The sequence below is a fragment of the Globicephala melas genome, chromosome 15 (assembly GCF_963455315.2).
Source record: "Globicephala melas chromosome 15, mGloMel1.2, whole genome shotgun sequence".
Classification (NCBI taxonomy): Eukaryota; Metazoa; Chordata; class Mammalia; order Artiodactyla; family Delphinidae; genus Globicephala; species Globicephala melas.
Window position 1 is genome coordinate 76823464 of NC_083328.1, and position 19532 is coordinate 76842995.

At 45.1% G+C, this 19532-nt stretch overlaps 1 protein-coding gene across 2 annotated transcripts in view; it reads right to left on the reverse strand.

Annotated features, from left to right (window-relative positions):
• Window positions 1-2965: 2965 nt before the first annotated feature.
• The window catches only part of ZFP64 (ZFP64 zinc finger protein), a 79575-nt gene continuing 63008 nt past the window's right edge, over window positions 2966-19532 (reverse strand). The window contains exons 6-9 of one of the 2 annotated variants that reach the window (XM_060285022.2): window positions 17494-17643; window positions 17262-17324; window positions 8557-8808; window positions 2966-5473 (exon numbers count right to left, since the gene is read on the reverse strand). In XM_060285022.2, coding sequence (XP_060141005.1) covers window positions 4764-5473; window positions 8557-8808; window positions 17262-17324; window positions 17494-17643 — 1175 coding nt within the window. In that variant the 3' untranslated portion in view covers window positions 2966-4763. The remainder of the gene's footprint in view (window positions 5474-8556; window positions 8809-17261; window positions 17325-17493; window positions 17644-19532) is intronic. The other variant, XM_030839121.3, reaches the window with a different exon arrangement.

Sequence of the window (19532 nt, forward strand, 5' to 3'; positions counted from 1 at the left end):
GGGGGAATGTAACATGGGTCATTCCAGCAATACTTGCCCCCAGCATGTGGGCAGACAGCCTAGGGACACTTTCCGATCATCCAACAACACCCATATTCAAAATTTTTTCCAATCCAACATCGACCTCACCATTCGTGCAAAAGATCTTGTCATTTTCCTGCCTCGACACTTAGAACTCAAATCGCTCCGTCCCCGATTCCCCTACTTCTGCCAGTGGAAGTCACCCTAGGCTAAGTGGAGAGTCAGGCTGCAAATTACACACAGGCACGGGAGTCCAGCACACGTGGGTCTGACTTTCCTGTGTTAGCTGCACCGAGCAGGTTAACTTTTCTGAAGATTAGCTTTCTCTTGTAACAGCAAATACCAATGTCATTCATTGTAAGGTCTGAGTGGAATCCGGCAGGGAAATGCTTGAACTTCATGGTTCAGGGCGCTTCCTCCTCCCACCCAGAGCCCTGGCTGGCCAGCCCCAGCCAGGAGTCTTGTTTTCAAAAGTTGAGACCTTTTCTGTACCAGTGATGCACACAGGCTCCCTCCTTAGGCATGTTTTTCTTTCCTCACAGGACTGGCTGCGTAATTTGCAGGGCTTGATGCAAAATGCAAATGCAGGATCCCTTGTTCAAAAATTAAGAATTTCAAGACAGCAAAAGCAGAGCACGCACCCGAGTGTGAGGCCCTTCGTGACTGCACAGACGGCAAGCACCCATGAAGACAGCCCTCCTTCACTGGAGCAGCTCTTCCCACCTGGCTGCACATTAGAATCACCTGCAGAATTTTAGAAAGTACTGATGCCCAGGCCCTTCCCCACAGAGACGGATTCCAAATACCTCAGAGCTTTCCAGGTACTGCAGCCCAGAGCCACAGTTGAGACCCACCGGACTAGAGGAACAGAAAGCCTTGGAAGAATGCCATGGGCCAGTATGCACAAAGAACAGACAGAGGGTGCCCCAACAAGCCCTGATAAAACAGAAACGCTCATGTACAGAATACCCTGCGTGTTCAGGACCCATGCCAGGTGTTTCATAGCAAAGTCATCTCCAGCCTTCAAGAGCCTGCATTACTGCTCAGGGGCAGAGAATACTCGTGACTCAGCATCTCCTTGTGGGGTTTTAACTCGGCAAGGCTACTCCAGAGCCACGATTTCCCAGCACCCTTTGCCACAGCCACGGCATATGACCAGCCATGTAGCCAGGAGAGGTGAGCGTAAGTTTATGTGCAACCTTCTAGCAGTGCCAAGAAGAGGGAGGATGGCCTCCCCCTCCCATCCTGGCTCGAGCTTAAGTTGCCACCACCTTGGACCATGTGTTGAAGATGCGGGGCGGGGCTGAGAAGTAAGATAGAAACCACGATGCCCAGTGTCATAAGGTCACAGTACTAGTCCTTGGTTGTCCCCATCCCCTGGCCCCAAACAAAATAAACGAGAAAAAGACACACACGTGAGCCAATTTCTGTTTTGGTGTTTTAAACCAGTCGACTTTATCATTAAGCCAAATGCCTGAAATGGCCCATTTTACAGACGAGCAAACTGAGAATCTGAGGTAAAATCTCTAGCCGGACGTCAGCCAGACAGTAGTGCCAGAGGCAGGGTTGTTCTTACCTCCTTCCTCCTCAACCCTGTTACCTTTTAACAAAAGAAGGCTCCTTTTGGATGGTTGTGTCATCATCTTACTCAGATCAACTTATTACTCTAACAAAATAACAGAAGTTTCTTCACCTTCGTATCTGAACAAGAGGCAGAGACCAGGGTGAGGTGGTTGAGGCGATCCCCTCTGGTGCAGATAGAAAGTGGCACCCAACATCTCACTGATCAAGGTGACTATTTTAACGCAATTTTCCTAAAAACCAAACGGAACGCAGAAGAATCCACAACGAACAAAAACACCACACTCTTAAAGACAGGTCCAAGTCTGCCCCTGCATGGTCCTGCCTTCATTCCCAGGCCAACTTCTAATAAAACTTCATTTACAAAAACAAAGCAGCTGACCTGTGGGCCACAGTTTGCCAATTAAAAAAATATTGCTTTAAAACGAGTGATTACTGAGTTCTGAGTGCCCCAGGCACACGCCTCCCTTGTCTCACCCTAGTTCCAGCTCTGGATGGTACCCGGGAGAAGGAGATGAGTTAACACGGGTCACGTTCTCAGCACAGTGTCTGGCTCAGAGTAAGGACTCACAACAACACAGGAAGAGGAATTGAGGCGCATACTTTTTAAGAAATTAAACCCAGGGACAAACAAAAAAATTCATGTTCTACAATGTTTAGAAGGCAGCAAGAAACCTTAGTCAGAGGAGAGCATGAGGGTAACATCTTGATTTCTGTACTCTTCACTGGAGATAGCTACACTGACTAACGATCAAAAAGACGCAGCTCTTCCCAGTGCCTAAGCGGGAACTTGCCGATCTCTTGCATGAAGCTGTAGCTCGCTTAAAGGGATCCCAGGAAACTTGGCATTCTCAGTATTTCTCCTGTGTTTTCACCCATCATCAATTACCCCGTTGCTTGCACTCAATAGCCCAGCTCGGGGGTCAGCCAAAGATGGCCCTCCAAATCATGGCCTGCTTTTCGTAAATAAAGTTTTATTGGCACACAGCCATACCCATTCACTTACCTGTTATCTACGGCTGCTTCGGTGACAACGGCAGAGTTGAGTGATTGTGCCACACAGGTGAACAGAGCTGAGGAGTTTCAACAGAGACTAAGGCCAGCAAAGCCCCCCAAATTTACTATCTGGCCTTTTACTGAAAAAGTTCGCCAACCCCTGGTCCAGGTGATGTCAAACTGCAAACATATTCATTAATCAATTTCCCCTTTCAGATCCATATGGACCTTGCGAAACAGAGCTGGGTGCAGAAACCATGTCAGCGGCCTCTTACCTACTACGGCTGCTTCCCAGCTTTATTTGGTGATTAGCTGTATATTTTAAGTCTCATCCTCATTTTATAAAGTTTTGTTGGAACACAGACATGTTCTTTTTCTTATCGTCTGGCTGCTTTTGTGCAGAGAGTTTAGTCACAAAGGAGACCTAATGGCTCCATAATGCCTCACATATTTACTATTTATATTAAATATTATCTGATCCCAAACTTTTTGCTGACCTCCGCTCTACTGGGCAAGCAAATTTGCCAGGTGATACCAGCGTGGATCCAAGACCCTTGATGCCCATACAGCGGTGAAAAAATGTCTTCTAAAGAGGCTGATATTTTTCCTGTTTATCTGAAGAGCTATAACACCAGAAGTACAAGCAACGTCTATACGATTTCGATCTATCGGTTCCCACTTGAAAGGTCAACAGCCCTTCTGATACTGGAACAGAAACACAGATAAGACTCTTTGACAAACGGCAGAAAGGTGACTAAAGAATCTGTACAATGCACCAGCATTCAGTAACAAAACACTTCTGAACAACCAAAAATAGCTCTAGAGCAAAGAAATGATTAATTCTCTCTGCTATCATTTCCATCTTTTCTTCTCACAAAAAGATCCAACAGTGCGTTCTAACTCGCCCGAAGTCAGACTTAAACGGAATCAGATTTGTTCAAACAAAATTTCTAAAATAAGTTCTGTACCTCTATTTCATAAGTGACATAGTCCCCTGCATACAATCTATAAAAAAATGTTTTCACATCCTTGTTTCTAGTGTATCAAAAACAACGGATCTATTCAATGTTTTAAAAGCACAGATGTTTAGCTTGATGAGAGCACACAAGAATTTGTATTAAACAAAGACTGTATTTGAAGAAAAGAACAAAGCAACTTTGGATAAATTATATATCCACTGGCATTCCATGGCCTCCTAAGTTTCCGTCAAGTGAAATGTCCATTTACAAGAGGTTTGGGGTTTCTCGTTTGTTGGTTCAGCAAACACCAAGGGCTTACCGTGATGAAGACACTAGTCTCAGGCTTTCCCACGCATCGTATGTCCCAGAACCAAGCCCAGGACCCACTGGGCCCCTCATCTCTTTTTATGAACCCAAGTAGGCCAAGGTTGAATTTCACAACACACACAATTACAGGCTGAGCTAGCGTCAGCTTGATCTTTGGCGCCACCTACAGATCAAACTGCATTTCGCTTCACTACAGCACTAAGACACAGATCTCCTACGTGCATTTACAGAGAAATTACTATGGGGCCGGGGCAGCACCGCAGAACCCCACACCATAACCTGTCTGTGGAAGACCATAAAAATGGAGTGCCCCTCTTACACCATTCTACAGATGAGCTTGCCTTTTTATTATAAGACAACAGATAAAAGGAACCACACAAAAAACGCAGAAGGCGAATACTCATAAACCACCACCCAGGTTAAGAAACAGAACTTTTCCGGCCGCCCCAGACCCTCCAGGTACCCCATCACCTTCACCTTTCCCGCTCTACAGATGAGCGTAGTATTAGTTTTTCCATGCGGTCTAATTAGTTTCATAATGCCATCGGAGATGGACTGGTTTTAGAACTGGAATCCATCGCGAAGCAACCATCCCTATTGGAGGGAGCAGTGCTCGATGGTCGCCCCCCACCTTGGAACTGAGACAACCTGCTTAGACGATTCTTGGAGGGAAGACAGGGACACGGATGGGGGAGGGTCTCCACAGCGTTGCCTTGGCGCCTGCCTGCCCTCAGGCCACGGTGACTGGGGCCATGGCCTCGCTGGAGCAGGTGTCCCCTCAGCTGGTGACTCAAGTCTGGCTCGAAGGCCTGAGTGCAGAGGGCCGGGCAGGGGCGCGTGTCTGGCGTTCCGGACGGCTGCCCACCCTCTCCGGCGGAACTAGAGGCACTGGCTGGGCTCCAGGGACGTCTCGAGCTGCCCCACGGAGACCAGGGTGCCCAGCTGCCCCGAGGCACCGCTCTCGGGCGGGAAGGTGACCAAGCCCGAGCTCTTGTTCTCACTGTGGTCACTGTGCTGCTTCTTGTGGCACCGCAGAGAGTCGCCCCTGACAAAGGAGGCGCCGCAGGTCTCGCAGCGGAAGGCCCGCTGGGTCACTATCTGGGCCACGTGCTGCCCACCGCTCTCTCGGGGCCCCTCCCTGCCCGGCGGGGCCCGGTTCTCTGTTTTGGCCTCGTCCCTGTGCACCTTGTCGATGTGCTTGGCCAGGCTGCTGGGCCGCTTGGTGTCGAAGCTGCAGAAGTCGCACTTGAAGGGGCGGTCCTTGCAGTGGACCCGGCTGTGCACGCGCAGGGCGGCGGCGCTGGAACAGGAGTAGCTGCACTCGGGGCACTTCTCGGGGTGGTCGGCCTGGTGGAGCCGGCTGTGCTCCAGGAGGTCGGCCCGGTCCTGGCCCTGGAAGGCGCAGTGCAGGCACTTGAAGGTGTGCTTGATGCGGATGTGCGACTTGAGGTTCGCCTTCATGGTGCAGCGGACGTCACAGAACTCGCACTTGAAAGGCTTCTCCCCCGAGTGCACGATCATGTGCCTTTTCAAGTCCGAGCTGATTTTGAACTTGGCGCTACAGAGCCAGCACTGGAAGGGGGTGTCCCCTAGCAACGGAAGGTGTGTTTCCATTAGAGCAGGCAGGCAACACAGAACTCCCCCCAAACACACCTCAGAACACCTGGCCGCAGAGAGGTAGCTGGGTCTTTGAACTCCAATGACTTGTCACCTCGTAACACCACCACTTACCACGTATATTAACTCGCTTAATCCTCACGACAATCCTACGTGTGGGTACTACTACCCCCATTTTAATAGATGGGGTAACGGAGGCTCAGAGAGGTCAAGTTATTCAACCATGGCCAAACAGCAGGGATCTGAATCCAGGCATCATGGCATCCAAGTCCACACTCTTCAGGACACTTCCGTTTCAGATCTAAACTCACTTAACTTGACATCCCAAATTTGGACATGGAAGGAAGAGGTGTGGTTTACGTTACACACAACTGTTCCAAATCAAGTTAAGACTTACAAATGTGCTCACTTCAGTGTTTAACCCGTATTTTTACACCAGTTAACTGGCTTGTGTTATTAAAGTTTCGTAGTTTCACGATGGCAGAATGAATTTTATTTATAAAATTAACTCATGAATATGGCAGCAGGAGAAGACAAATCATGAAACGCCATAGCCTCCTCGGTACTCCCTGGAGGCACTGCTAAGGGTTTAGTTCTTTTGGAGGTTGTTACTTTAAATATCATTGGCAGTTGACTGTATGAAAAGATGAGATTCTTACTTATCCTACATAACCATCCTTTCCCCAAACTTCTCCTACATTGTTGGTTGTGATTTTGACTCTTCTAGCCTTACTTTCTAAAATGAGTAATAGCTTCAACTTTTAGTCCATCAGCTTGAGAGGTTTAAGGATTCCTTTCTCTTTGTCACACTACGTTCTCCCTGCTTGAGAAATAACTTTATTTTTACATTTAAGTTCGGTTTGCATTCTGACTTAATTCCCATGCTTTAACTAGTTGCTTTAAACTTTAGACACAAACCACAGGTAATGTATATTATGACTGGGTATGTGACGTTCATCTGAGCCAAATTCTGCACTGGGATTACGTCCACTTCCTTATAGTGGATAAACGTCCACTTCCACCTGGGCCAGTTGACCGTGTGGCCAGTATCAAGTTCACCTCGATTCCCTTTTTACATTGAAGTATTTTGATTTATAATATTATCTTAGGTTCAAGTATACAGCATAGTGATTCAATATTTTTATAGATTATACTCCATTTAAAGTTATTACAAAATAATGGCTATATTTCCTCATGCTGGACAGTACATCCTGTTGCTTATTTTATACATAGTAGTCTGTATCTCTTAATCCCATACCCCTATCTTGCCCTTCCCTTGATTCTCTTTTCTTACATGTTCACTTGGGGGTCACATTTTATCCTGCTTCTTGGCTTGTGCATTGAGGGAAAAAAGAATCTCACCATCATCTCAAAAGCCATCCAGTCTCTTAATTATGTAACATTTTACATGGAATTTCTTATGGATTTTGAGTTTCTGATTTGCTGAATTTCCTCTTAACTTTCCATATAAGTATCATCCTGATATTTCCCTTTATTACAACCCCAGTCAGCTTCATTCAGATCTTCACATATCAAATATCTCATGCCAAATTTTGTTTCCTCCCTTGTTTTGCTAGAGTTTATCTTCCAGTAACTTCCACTAGCCTGGTGGCTGTGAGTGAAGTCTCAAGTCCTTGTGCATTGTTGTCTAGTCTACGTTCACACTTGAGATAGTTTGGCTGGGTATAGAAGTCTACATACCAAATCATTTCTTAATTTTGTGGGCACTGTTCCACTATCTCCGAGAAGCCAATATTACTGAAAAGTCTTTCTAGGTATGGATCTCTCCAGCCATTCCCTTTGTCCTGTGTGGCTTCTTGTAAGCCCTTTCATCTCTCATGGCCCCCGAGAATTGAAAAATTTTTCTCATTTGATTTTCTCACTTCTCTTTTCTTCCTAGACCTAGTCAGAAACCAGACTTCTATCTTCTTATCATTAGTTCTCCAACTTTTTTCCTGGTCTCTGGGAAGTTTAACTTTATAGCCAGCAACCCTAATTTCAATTCATACCTCTTTTTTCTGACTACCTTTGCTCATAAAACTCTTCTTGGATGCAACATTTCTGCCGGTGGGTAGATACCAAAGAACACCGAAAAATTCTTGTAAGTTACCCAAGTGCTCTGTTATCTCCAGAATTTGTTATTTGTTAGATTTGGCACATTTCATACCACTCATTTTCTGCAGATGATGAGATAATCCACAGTTGACATTTTACAGTTAGGAAGAGTAGGCTGGTTTAAGGATTAGACATAGGTGTCATGGGTTTTACCTGTTACTGGATAGTTTAGACCATTTTGCTAATAGGCTTCAGCTTCTCCTCTGAACTCTGACCTTTGCAGCCTACACACCAGTTCCAAGTCCAGAACGCTCAACGCAGACAGAAATTGGCTGGAAAGACTGGCTCCCAACACTATAGCTACCTCCCACTTGTCTGCTGGGACACAGTGTTCTTTACTCAATTTTAGATGTCAGTATATGCCTGTCTGCTTGCCATTTTCCATGAATTCACTGGAAATTCTCATTTTACGACTCTCCTTATGAGCCTCCCCATGCCCATTTTTCTGGGCCATGTGGGGTTGGTTGGTTCTATCTTGTTATTTCAACAGGGTCTCACGAAGAAGGGAAGGAAAAGCTTTTCTGCAAAGCCTAACTTCTAGATCTAGAAGTCTGTGACTTGCAGTTACATTCAGGTGATTTTGCTGCACGTTTCTGAATTAAGCCACGCAATCAGAGTTTCAGTTAAATGACAGAAACACCTAGTTTATACATCAGACTTTTATTGAGATACATCCTTTGCTTCCTGACTGCTGAACTGGATTATCATCCCCAGTGGTATTCTATGTAGTCAAGTTAGAGAACCCAGCTGTCAGACTTTCATGTTTTACTGAAAGCTGCTGCCCCGGTAGAAGAAACCACAAACTTCACCATCAACAGAGAAGCTCCAAACTTCTTTACTTACACCCTGAAGTCATTTAAGTTGCTTGTGCTTTAACTAAATGAACGCTAAGGAATTAGAGAACAAGGGAGGCACCGAGGTTTCGAGGTGTGGGACGTACCTGTGTGGGACCGGAGGTGTACGGTGAGCTGGCTGGAGTTGCGGCTGGCGTAGGGGCAGAGCTGGCACTTGTACGGCCGCTCGTCGGAATGTATCCGCAGGTGCTTCTTGAGGCTGCTGCTGTCCACGGCAGCGTAGTCACACAGGTGACACTTGTGGGGCTTCACGCTGGTGTGGCACCGCATGTGCATAGTCAGGTTGTCCTTCCGGCTGAAGCACTTGTCACAGAACTCACACTTGTGCGGTTTGTCTCCTTCAAACACATAAGAAGAGTCAGGGTTTTAAGGGTTTTCTCTACCAAGATGACTGCAAAGAGATGTGACCAAGGTGGTAGCCTGAGCATAGGGGTCTGCTTCTTCCTTCTCACCAAATGCCCAGAGATAGGAAGACGCTGAGGTCTAGATTAGCACATTGGAACAGAGATAATATCAGACTGAGAGAAAATCATAGGCCAAACCTTGTTTGGGAAAACGAGAGTGGTCATAGAAGTACTCAAGATCAGAGGGGGCAGGTGGAAGGGCATTAGAATAGCTTTCTGGCTCACTAGTTGATAAAACACACGGAGAATGGTCAGGTTGACCCTTCCCTTACTTGTACTAAACCACAAGCAGCAATGGTCTCTACCTCCTCCCAGGCTGTTAGGAAGTGAGCGTGCTTAGGCTGGAGAAACAATGTTAAAGGCCCCAAGTACCTAGAGGTACCCTGGAGAGCAGAGAACCCCAAGCCCAGAACATTGCCACCACATAACCACTCCAGACTGATCATATCCAAATAAAAGTCTACCCAATAACCAAATGCTTGGGGAAACCCAGAACAGAAAGACATGCCTAATTCAAGAACCTGAAGTTAGAGAAAATAATTATTTCAACACTAAAAACAGACATAGATTTTTTTTTTTAATTAAAAAATTTTTTTGGCCGCACCACCCAGCTTGCGGGATCTTAGCTCCCCAACCAGGGATCGAACCCGGGCCCTCAGCAGTAAAAGTGTCACATCCTAACCACTGTACCTCCAGGGAATTCCCCAGACATGTGTCTTAAGACGGCTTACCTAGAGCCATGGTGGTACAGTGTCAGAAGCCTAGGAATGACGAGATCTTAAAGCTTTCAGAAAAAAAAAAAAAAAAATGCCCAGATGAGCACACAACTCCTCAGACAACACTGGATGGTAGCAAGATGGGAACAGTATCTGCAAAGTTCCACAGAAATGATATCCTGTACTTGAACTAGCATTCCATGGGAAGAAAAAATAAAGCCAGTTGACAGATGACGCAGGCTATCACACTTGAACCGTGTACGTCAGAACAACAAAAAGGTAAGTGGATAAGATGTGGGCTTTAAGTAATGAAATGGAAAGTACTGCTTCCAAACCACGGAAGACAGCCAATCATAAAAAAAAAAGGGATACAGGGCTTCCCTGGTGGCGCAGTGGTTGAGAGTCTGCCTGCCGATGCAGGGGACATGGGCTCGTGCCCCGGTCCGGGAAGATCCCACATGCCGCGGAGCGGCTGGGCCCGTGAGCCATGGCCGCTGAGCCTGCGCGTCTGGAGCCCGTGCTCCGCAATGGGAGAGGCCACAACAGTGAGAGGCCCGCGTACTGAGAAAAAAAAAAAAAAAAAGGGATACAACAGAACACAAAATGAGGTAAAAATCAAACTAAACATCACTTAGTACAAGAAACAAATGGATTAAATTTCCTATTAAAAATGTCAATTACATTAAAAAAAAATCAGCTTAATGCTCTTAAGATACCCAAATAAAAATGGCAGAGAAGTAGAAAATGATAGAAAAATACTCTAGGAAAATGCTAAAAGACATCAGAAATATCAATATTAGGCAAAACAAATCATGGTGAAAGCCACTAAACATTTTATACTGAGGAGACAGAACTCACTAAGTAGATGTGAATCAGACTTATGAATCTAACACGGTTTCACAAAAGGTTTTTCAAAGAAAAGCTTGCAAATATGTTTTAAAACAACTTTTGCTCAAGAATCAAAATCCAATTACAAACTCCCAAGAGATGAACAGGGGGAGCTCCATGTATCAAAGCCCATAGCCTAGTCACTTTCCAGAAGAATGTCTGTGAACTTCAGGTCATTTTAAATAAAAGGCTGAAAGCAAGCGAACCATTTGCAACTCAAGAAACTAGAAGAAATGAACAGCACCTGATCAATAAAAACAAAAAATGGCTGTTAAAAGGGGAAGGTTTGCTCAAAGAAAAGGTACCAATAGGCCAGGGTTTTCAATCCCGCCACTACAACCATTTGGGGCCAGGTGATTCTTTGCTGTGCCCTGTCCCGTGCACTTAAGATGTTTAGCAGCATTCTCTGACCCTTTCCACTAGATGCCAGTAGCACCTTCCTCCCCAGTTCTGAGAGTCAAAAATGTCTTCAGATATTACCAACTGTCCTGGGGGGAGGGGGACAAAATTGTACCTGGCTGAGAACCATTTTAATAGACATTGGAAAGGAGAAGTGGACAAGAAATAGACAAACTCAATCATGATTATTAAGCAGGCCTTTACCCCAATCAGTTTAGAAGACTCAATAAAATGGTGATCGTCCAGGAAGATATAAAATTACAGTCTGAATCAAGAAAGAAAATGGAGCAATAACATTTAGAAAAACTGCTATGTCAGAGATGTACCCCAAGGTAAATTGTTTATTGTTCAAATAGTCACTGTCGTTCCCAGGAGAATTATGCTGCATGGTCCCACCACTGCAGGCTTGGACATGTGACTGGCTCTGCCCAATGGAAGAGGAGCAAAACTGATGAGTCACTGTTAGGCAAATGCTTTTAAGAGCCAGTGCCTTGGGAATTCCCTGGTGGTCTAATGGTTAGGACTCCCGCTCGATCCCTGGTACAGGAACTAAGATCCTGCAAGCCACTCGGTGTGGCCAAAACAAAACAAAACAAAAACAAACAACAAAAAACAGCCAGTGTCTGGTTGGCTACACTCGCTTCTCTTGCCCAAGATGACCTGTAACATTCCAGATCAGGTTTTTGTTTTTTTTTTTAAGTATAGTTGATGTACAATATTATATATTTCAGGTGTACAACAGTGATTCACAATTTTAAAGGTTATATTCCACTTATAGTTATTATAAAATATTGGCTTGCTTTATTCCCTGTGAAGAGCAGGGTTTCTTTTTTTTTTTTTAAATGAATTTACTTTATTTATTTATTTTTGGCTCTGTTGGGTCTTCGTTGCTGCGTGCGGGCTTTCTCTAGTTGCGGCGAGCGAGGGCTACTCTTCATTGCAGTGTGCGGGCTTCTCACTGCAGTGGCTTCTCTCGTTGTGGAGCATGGGCTCTAGGTGTGTGGGCTTCAGTAGCTGCAGCAATGTGGGCTCAGGAGTTGTGGCTCACAGGCTCTAGAGCACAGGCTCAGTAGTTGTGGCGTATGGGCTTAGTTGCTCCACGGCATGTGGGATCTTCCTGGAGCAGGGATCGAACCTGTGTTCCCTCCATTGGCAGGCGGATTCTCAACCAGAGCAGGGGTTCTTATTTTGGGTCTCATGGATACAATTTAGGGGATCCAAGACCTTGCATGAGAAAGGATTAAATTTTTATCTCCATTACCTCTAACTGGAATTTAGCATTTCCTCCAATTATGGATGTAGTCAATAAACCATAACAATGGTACCCGAGACCTCCATTAATAGACACGAGCCATGTTCAGACCACATTCTACTTGCTGTAGTTCTCAGTATCCTTTATGCTCATCACTACTTCACAATTAAGATAGTAGACCAGACACTGGATCTGAAAATTAACTGCAGAGCTTCAGTGCTCCTGTGCCAACGAATCATCTGGGGGGTGAGGAGGTCTCATTAAAATGCAGATTTTTTCACAGCTTTGAGATATAATTGATATATGAAATTGTGTAGGTTTAAGGTATATGATGTGATGGTTTCATACATGTATATCATGAGAAATGATTACCACAATAAGGTTACTAACACCTCCATCACCTCAGTTACCATTTTGTGGTAAGAACATTTCAGATCTATTCGTAGCAACTTGCAAGTATATAATACAGAATTGTTGACTACAGTCACTACGCTGTACATTTGATCCCTAGGACTCATTCCTCTAATAACTACAAGTCTGTACCCTTTGACCAACATCTCCCCATTTCTCAAGCTGAGCTCATAGAAACAAAGTAAAAGGCAGTTTCAGATTCAGTGGGCCTGGGTGGGGACTAAGATTCTGTGTTTCTAATGAGCTCCCAGGTGGTGGTGACCTTTCTGGTCTGTACCACACTTCAGAAAAGCGAGGATTTAGTGTATTAAAATACCACACGATGAACAGTTTGACAGCAACTGTACTTAAATATAGTTTAATGTGCTTTTATTATGTTTAAATACATATACATATGTTCCCATATCTCTTCCCTCTCACGGTCTTAATTTAGAACTTTCCAGCTAGCCGACTGAGGAAAATACAGCACCCGTTTCTTTTGGACTTTACTCCTTGTGGGCTTTTCATGTGAATATTGGCACTTCTACGTCTTAAGTGACTGCTTGTTCAAATCCTTTTCCGTTGGAGTGATCTTTGATTTGTAGGCATCCTGTGTGTTCTGAAGATGAACTCTGCCCCACGTTGCACATTTCTTGTAGGACATTTGTCTTAACTCCTTAATCGTATCTTATTGTAAGCTTTAACTTTAGTCATATTTAATCTGCCTTCTTTGTGGTCTTTGCTAATTGTTTTTGCCCGTCTATCTCCCCCCATAAATTTGTCCTCCTATATTTGCCAGTAAGTCATATACTTTAATATTTAACTTATTTAGTACATTTGAAATCTGAATGGTAAATTTCCCTATTAAAAATGTCAATTATATTTTTAAAAAAGTCTGCTGTAAACCAAACTATGCTAGTTGGCTTCAGAACAAGCGCTTGTGGGACGACTGCACTGAAAACTGGGTGCTTTTCTTATGCTGCACCATTTTGACTTGAAAGAACTGAAAAACCATGATTATTTTCAGATTTGGTATTTGGCAGATGTTTTCTAAAATATGAACTAACTGAGACTGTCGTGTCAAGGAACGTTACTGATGATACTGTGAGGTTAACTTTTGGATTCTAAAAGAAAAGTTCGGATTTCAGAACATATATCCCCATTACCCTGGGCCCGCAGCATCCTAGTTCTTAGATACTTCTGATGAGATTGGTAATATTAAATGTGATTTTCTCCTATGTTACAATGAAATGGGTCAACATTTGGAACAATTATAAAAGTTAGTAAAACCTACATTTTCCCAGACGTCCAGTGTATGACTGTCAAATCAAGCCTGGGTAGGAGCCATTCAAAGTGGAAAACAAACTAATGAATGGATTTCAACTTAACAGTTTGAAAAATTTATGGATATGACTGCAAATTCTATACAGCAACTAGTCTTTAACGAACTATCATTTGTTGTATTTTGGTGTAGTATTATCTGAAAAGGTTATCAAAATACTCCTCCAGGGCTTCCCTGGTGGCGCAGTGGTTGAGAGTCCGCCTGCCGATGCAGGGGACATGGGTTTGATGCAGGGGACACGGGTTCGATGCAGGGGACACGGGTTCGTGCCCCGGTCCGGGAAGATCCCACATGCCGCGGAGCGGCTGGGCCTGTGAGCCACGGCCGCTGAGCCTGCGCGTCCAGAGCCTGTGCTCCGCAACGGGAGAGGCCACAACAGTGAGAGGCCCGCGTACCGCAAAACAAAACAAAACAAAACCAAAAAAACCTCCTCCATTTCCAATTACATTATATGAGAGGCCAGATTTTCTTCATATCCTCCAAAGGAACACATGGCAATAGACTGTATACTCAAATAGAGGGATGAGAATCCAGCTATTAAGACAGGTGTGCAAATGTGTATACAATGTTACTTATCACAGTTTTGGAAAATAGTTACTTTTCATAGAAGTGTTTATATATAATGAGCTTACTGTTTTTTTAAAAAAATTTACTTTTTTTTTGGCCACGTGGTACAGCATGTGGGATCTTAGTTCCCTGACCAGGGATTGAACCCGCACTCCCTGCACTGGAAGCGTGGAGCCTTAACCACTGGACCATCAGGGAAGTCGTCTACTGTTATTTTTAAATGAATAATGTTTTAAAGTTTTCGTTCTAACTTTTAATGCAGTAACTGTCGATAAAAAAAAACTCTTTGGGGATCTTCAGTTTTGAAGCGTAAAAGATCTCAAGCAGTGGCTGGGAAATCAATGTTCTACCCATTTGGCCAAGGTCCCTAAGTGATCAGCCACACATACACTGCCATCCTTGCCTCCCACTAACAGCTGGGTCAGACATGGCATTGGGTCTATATAAGTTCTTTTTCTTGGTAATAGAACCTTCTCTTTGTAGCTGGGCACTTGCCACACAGATTGAAGATTTCAAGCTCCCGGCCCTCACTTCCACAGCTAAGAGTGGCCATGTGACTAAGTTCTGGCCAAATGGGCGTCAATTCAAATGATGTGTGTAACTTGTAGGATGTGCCTTTAAGGTGCAGTAAGCCATCTCAGACCACACCAATGAGAGCTACATCACTGGGATATCAAAGCAACAAAAGAAGAGACCGAGTCCCTGAAGCCATGGGGCCCGGCCACCATGCCTGGACTGTCACAGGACTGAAATACTTTGCTTTTATGCAACCTTTAGTTGCTTACTCACTATTCCATGAGTCACAAGGGATACTACTTCTGGGTCATGCCCAGAGGGAAAGATGCTGTGAGCCCCCCAGGCCCCACTCCTATCTTCCACTGGGTAAGAGATTCAGAGAAGTAGAGCAATTGCCTTGGATCCAGAGAAGCAGCTCAAGTGTATACCTACCAGAGAAGCACGGGTCTGCCCTACATATGCATCCCTGACTCAGTGAACCCCACCAAGGACAGGGCCTTGCCTTATACTTTCTGTATCCCCATCATGCTCTGTATCACCTCGATAAAACATCAATCCAGCCCCTGCCTAGCTCTCTAGGTCCACCTGGTGCTGTTGACATTGGGGCCTGACAGTTCTTTGTAGGGCCTGTCCTGTGCATTGCAGGATTTCGGCAGCACCTCTGGCCCCCACCCACTAGATGGCAGTAGCACCGCCCCAATGGAGGATTGCTCAGTTATCCTCAGGGCAGAGTCACCCACTTTGAAGTTGCCTAGCCAGGCCACCCTGCTGGGGAGGAAGCGGGGGTCATCTTTGTTCAAATGGCTCCCACAGTCTGCATGCTCTCACCGGCATCATCCTGGCAGCCTTGCCTTTCAAGGCTTCACTAGGAGGCCTTTCACGATCCACCCTTCCCAGGCAAAGCTGACCCTTTGTTCTCTAGTTTCCATAGCACGATGCCCATTTCCAGTATAGACTGGTTGTCCAGAAAGCTGTCTTCTTAATGATGGAGCTTCAGGGTTTTAGCTGGGCGTATGGCTGCCCTTCTTGAAGCCCTTTTCCAGCCCCCCTTCGTGCCTGATGTGGCCACGACTGAGTCTGCTCATTATACCGCTAAGTCACAGGGGATGCTGCTTCTGGGGCATGACCTGAGGGGAGGCATGCTGTGAGCCCTTCCTCCTGCTTCTTTTTTCCACTGGTTGAGAGACTGAGTTCTAGAGCAGCTGCCTTGGACCAGGAGACGAAGCTGTATGTTTAGGCTGCCAGCTATTCCACCAGCTGTGGACTATTTACTTCTTAAATTGTACTTGAGAGAAATAAATCTGATTGTGTTTCAGTCACTTAGTTTGGTTTCTCTGAGAGCAAAGACATCAGTATCCCAACTCATACAGGCTACTATAGAGTCTACACTAGAGACCAGAGGTTGGCAAAGTTTATGGAAAGAACCAGAGAGTCTAATACATCTTAGGCTTTGTGCAACATGCAATCCCCAGCAACTACTCAATAACCCCACTGTAGGGCAAGAAAAGTTATTTTTCATAAAATTGTTAATACGTAATGGGCTTACTGTTACATTATCGGTAACAAAGCAGCCACAGATAACAGTTAGACAAATGGACACGATAACAGGCCGTACGCAGTGTGCAGAACCTGGTTCGTGATCACACGTTCCTTTGCTCCAGCACGTATGGTTTCTCTGTATTCTTAGCAGCTGGTTGCTCTGAAGGCACCTTCGAGAAGCAACTTCACTGCTCTTATCTAAGGTTCCTATGGCCACAGGGCCTCTGTGTCCCCCTCCCCTGCCTCTACCCGCCTCCCCAACTTCACCTCACACCCATCCTGCTTCTGTTCCCTCCAAGCCTTTGCACCGTGGTTCCCTCTGCCTGGAACCCTTCCTTCTCCTCATCTGGTTACTCAGCCATCTTTGTTTTTCTCTTTTTTCTTTTCACCATGCAGCACGCAGGATCTAATTCCTGGACCAGGGATCGAACCTGCACCCCCTGCAGTGGAAGCACAGAGTCTTAACCACTGGACCGCCTGGCAAGTCCCTTAGCCATCTCTCATAGTTTAACTTGAGAGTCTCTTCCTCCAAAAAGCCTGTCATGACCAGCCTGGATCAAATCCCCTACTACAGTCCTGGTACTTTTCCCCTTGCCTGTTAGTTACCATTATTGCCTTCGTGACTTTTTAGGTTCCAGACCCTCCCACTAGACTAAGTTTCATGAGGCAGAGAGACTGTTTCTGTCCTGCTTGCCACTATACGCCCAGCACTTCGTTCATATCCACATCCTTGGGTTTTTTTAACACTCAAGTTTTGAACAAATGAATGGATACCTACCAGTGTGGATTCTTAGATGGCGGTCCAAATCTTTCATGCCATGAACAGTTTTGAAGCGGCAACCTAGAAAAGAAAAACAGGTTCCCTTAATATAAATAACCTCAAAGAGGAAAGCTACCAGGAATCTGAAATTCTGGCAAGTCACGTGCTGAGTCAGTGAGCGAACGGATGCTAAGCTCCTGTGACCGAGCCCCGTACAGAGAAGGGTTCAGCGCCTCGAGTTTACTCTTACCTGGATAGCAGCAGTTGAAGGTCCTCTCCCCAAGGGTTGCTGTTTGTTCCTTTGACTCAGAGGGAAGAGCTGTGACAGGGGCTTTCTGGGTATCACTGCTATCAGCGGAGGGACAAGTTGGTTTTGGAACATCATTATCTAGTTCTGAAGCTGAAATTGAGACAATAAGAAGTGTTACTTAATTTCTCAAATATGAGCACCACGGTAAGTGTTATAGCAGGTTTGGGCTTATTTCACCTACCACCCCCCACACCCCACAAAAAAAACAGAAACAAAACCCCAAACATCACAAGTTAGAAGCCATGCACACTCTGGTCTTAACAATCCTCTTCCTCTTTACCAATTTCCAGGAAGTACCGGGGACAAAGGAACACGGTATCGTGACAGGGACCCAACTGCCAAGATCCAGACTGCAAAACTTTGCAGCAGTGCTTCTCGAACAATGTGGAGAAGACCTGGTACATAGAATAATTTCCAATCCGTCAGACCAGTATTTTTTTTTGTTGTTGCTGTACACGGGCCCCTCACTGCTGTGGCCTCTCCCGTTGTGGAGCACAGGCTCCGGACGCGCAGGCTCAGCGGCCATGGCTCACGGGCCCAGCCGCCCCGCGGCACGTGGGATCTTCCCGGACCGCGGCATGAACCCGTGTCCCCTGCATCGGCAGGCGGACTCTCAACCACTGCGCCACCAGGGAAGCCCAGACCAGTATTTTTTATAAAATAAAGACAAATTATGAGAAAAGTGGAATAAGACAAAAGCCCAAACATTATTAGATATGACAGAAAGGTGGATGTCGAGCTGTCTTTAAGTGCTTACTCTCCACTTCCGAATTTATTTTGACCTAACTCAGTAACAGGTCACAGACCACACTTCAAGTGCCACTGCTTTCCAGGACAAAATGCCACTGTTTCAACTTGAAAGATGGAGGAGGAGAAAGAAAAATCAGAGACTAAAAGATTTGAGATGGTCTGTAGTATCAGGACCTTTTTGGATCCCGATTTAAACATATTGTAAAAGCCATTTAAGACCATGGGAAGTGCAAACACTAACTGAAAGTTTGATAAGGGAATTTTTTTTAATAAAGGTGTGAAGATGAAATTAAAGTTTTAAAAAGCATTCTAATAGTTTACAAATGGCTGTTTATAAATTGTATATGTCTGATGTGCTTCAAAATAATCCAGGGAGGGAAATGGCTGCACAGAAGAAACAAGATTGGCCACTGTAACTAGTTGTTGAAACTGAGCATCTAGTCCACGAAGTTCACTGTATCATTCTCTCTGTTAGTAAGGCTAAGCTAGGTGAAACTGCTGTTTCTGTGGGCCAAAATGATCGGATAATTTCATAGGGTTCAATCTAATATGCAGGTTTAAAAATTTCTATAACAAAGCCTAAGTACTCCTAGAAGATTGTAAAGTGATTTCTCTCCAAGTAGATTTAAGACCAAAGTAAAAAGAGGTGCTGTCAATATCTTAAGGTTTTTTTTTTTTTTTTTTTTTTTGCGGTACACAGGCCTCTCACTGTTGTGGCCTCTCCCGTTGCGGAGCACAATCTTAAGTCTTAAAGAATATATTAACTAGTTTATGAATTACAGGCCAAGGTCAGGGACTTTTGGCCCCAGTTATAGAAGGTGGATTCCATCTTTCTTGCTAGGTTTGTTAAGGTAAACCTTCTTACCATGAGAAGCTGTAGAACACACTGATAAGGGCTTCAGTTCCAAGCATAGGGTTTGCTTAGCCACGTGCTAGCTGTGTGACTATGGGCAACTTAAGTAAACTGAGGCTCAGAAAGGTTATCTGTAAAAAGGTATCACTGACCTGCCTCAGAGTTGAGATGAACAATGTAAATTCTTGGTACAGCGCCCGGCCTCCACTGAGTCAATGCTATTACAGGGCTTCAGGTAAAGGACTGCAGCTATCACATCCAAGTAGCTGTGGTGCTTGAAGCCCCTTAACAGGGTCTGAACAACTGACCTAGTCCCATAGCTTTCAGCTGGGGGCCATTCTGCAATACCTGGGGACGTTTTTGATTGTCATGATCA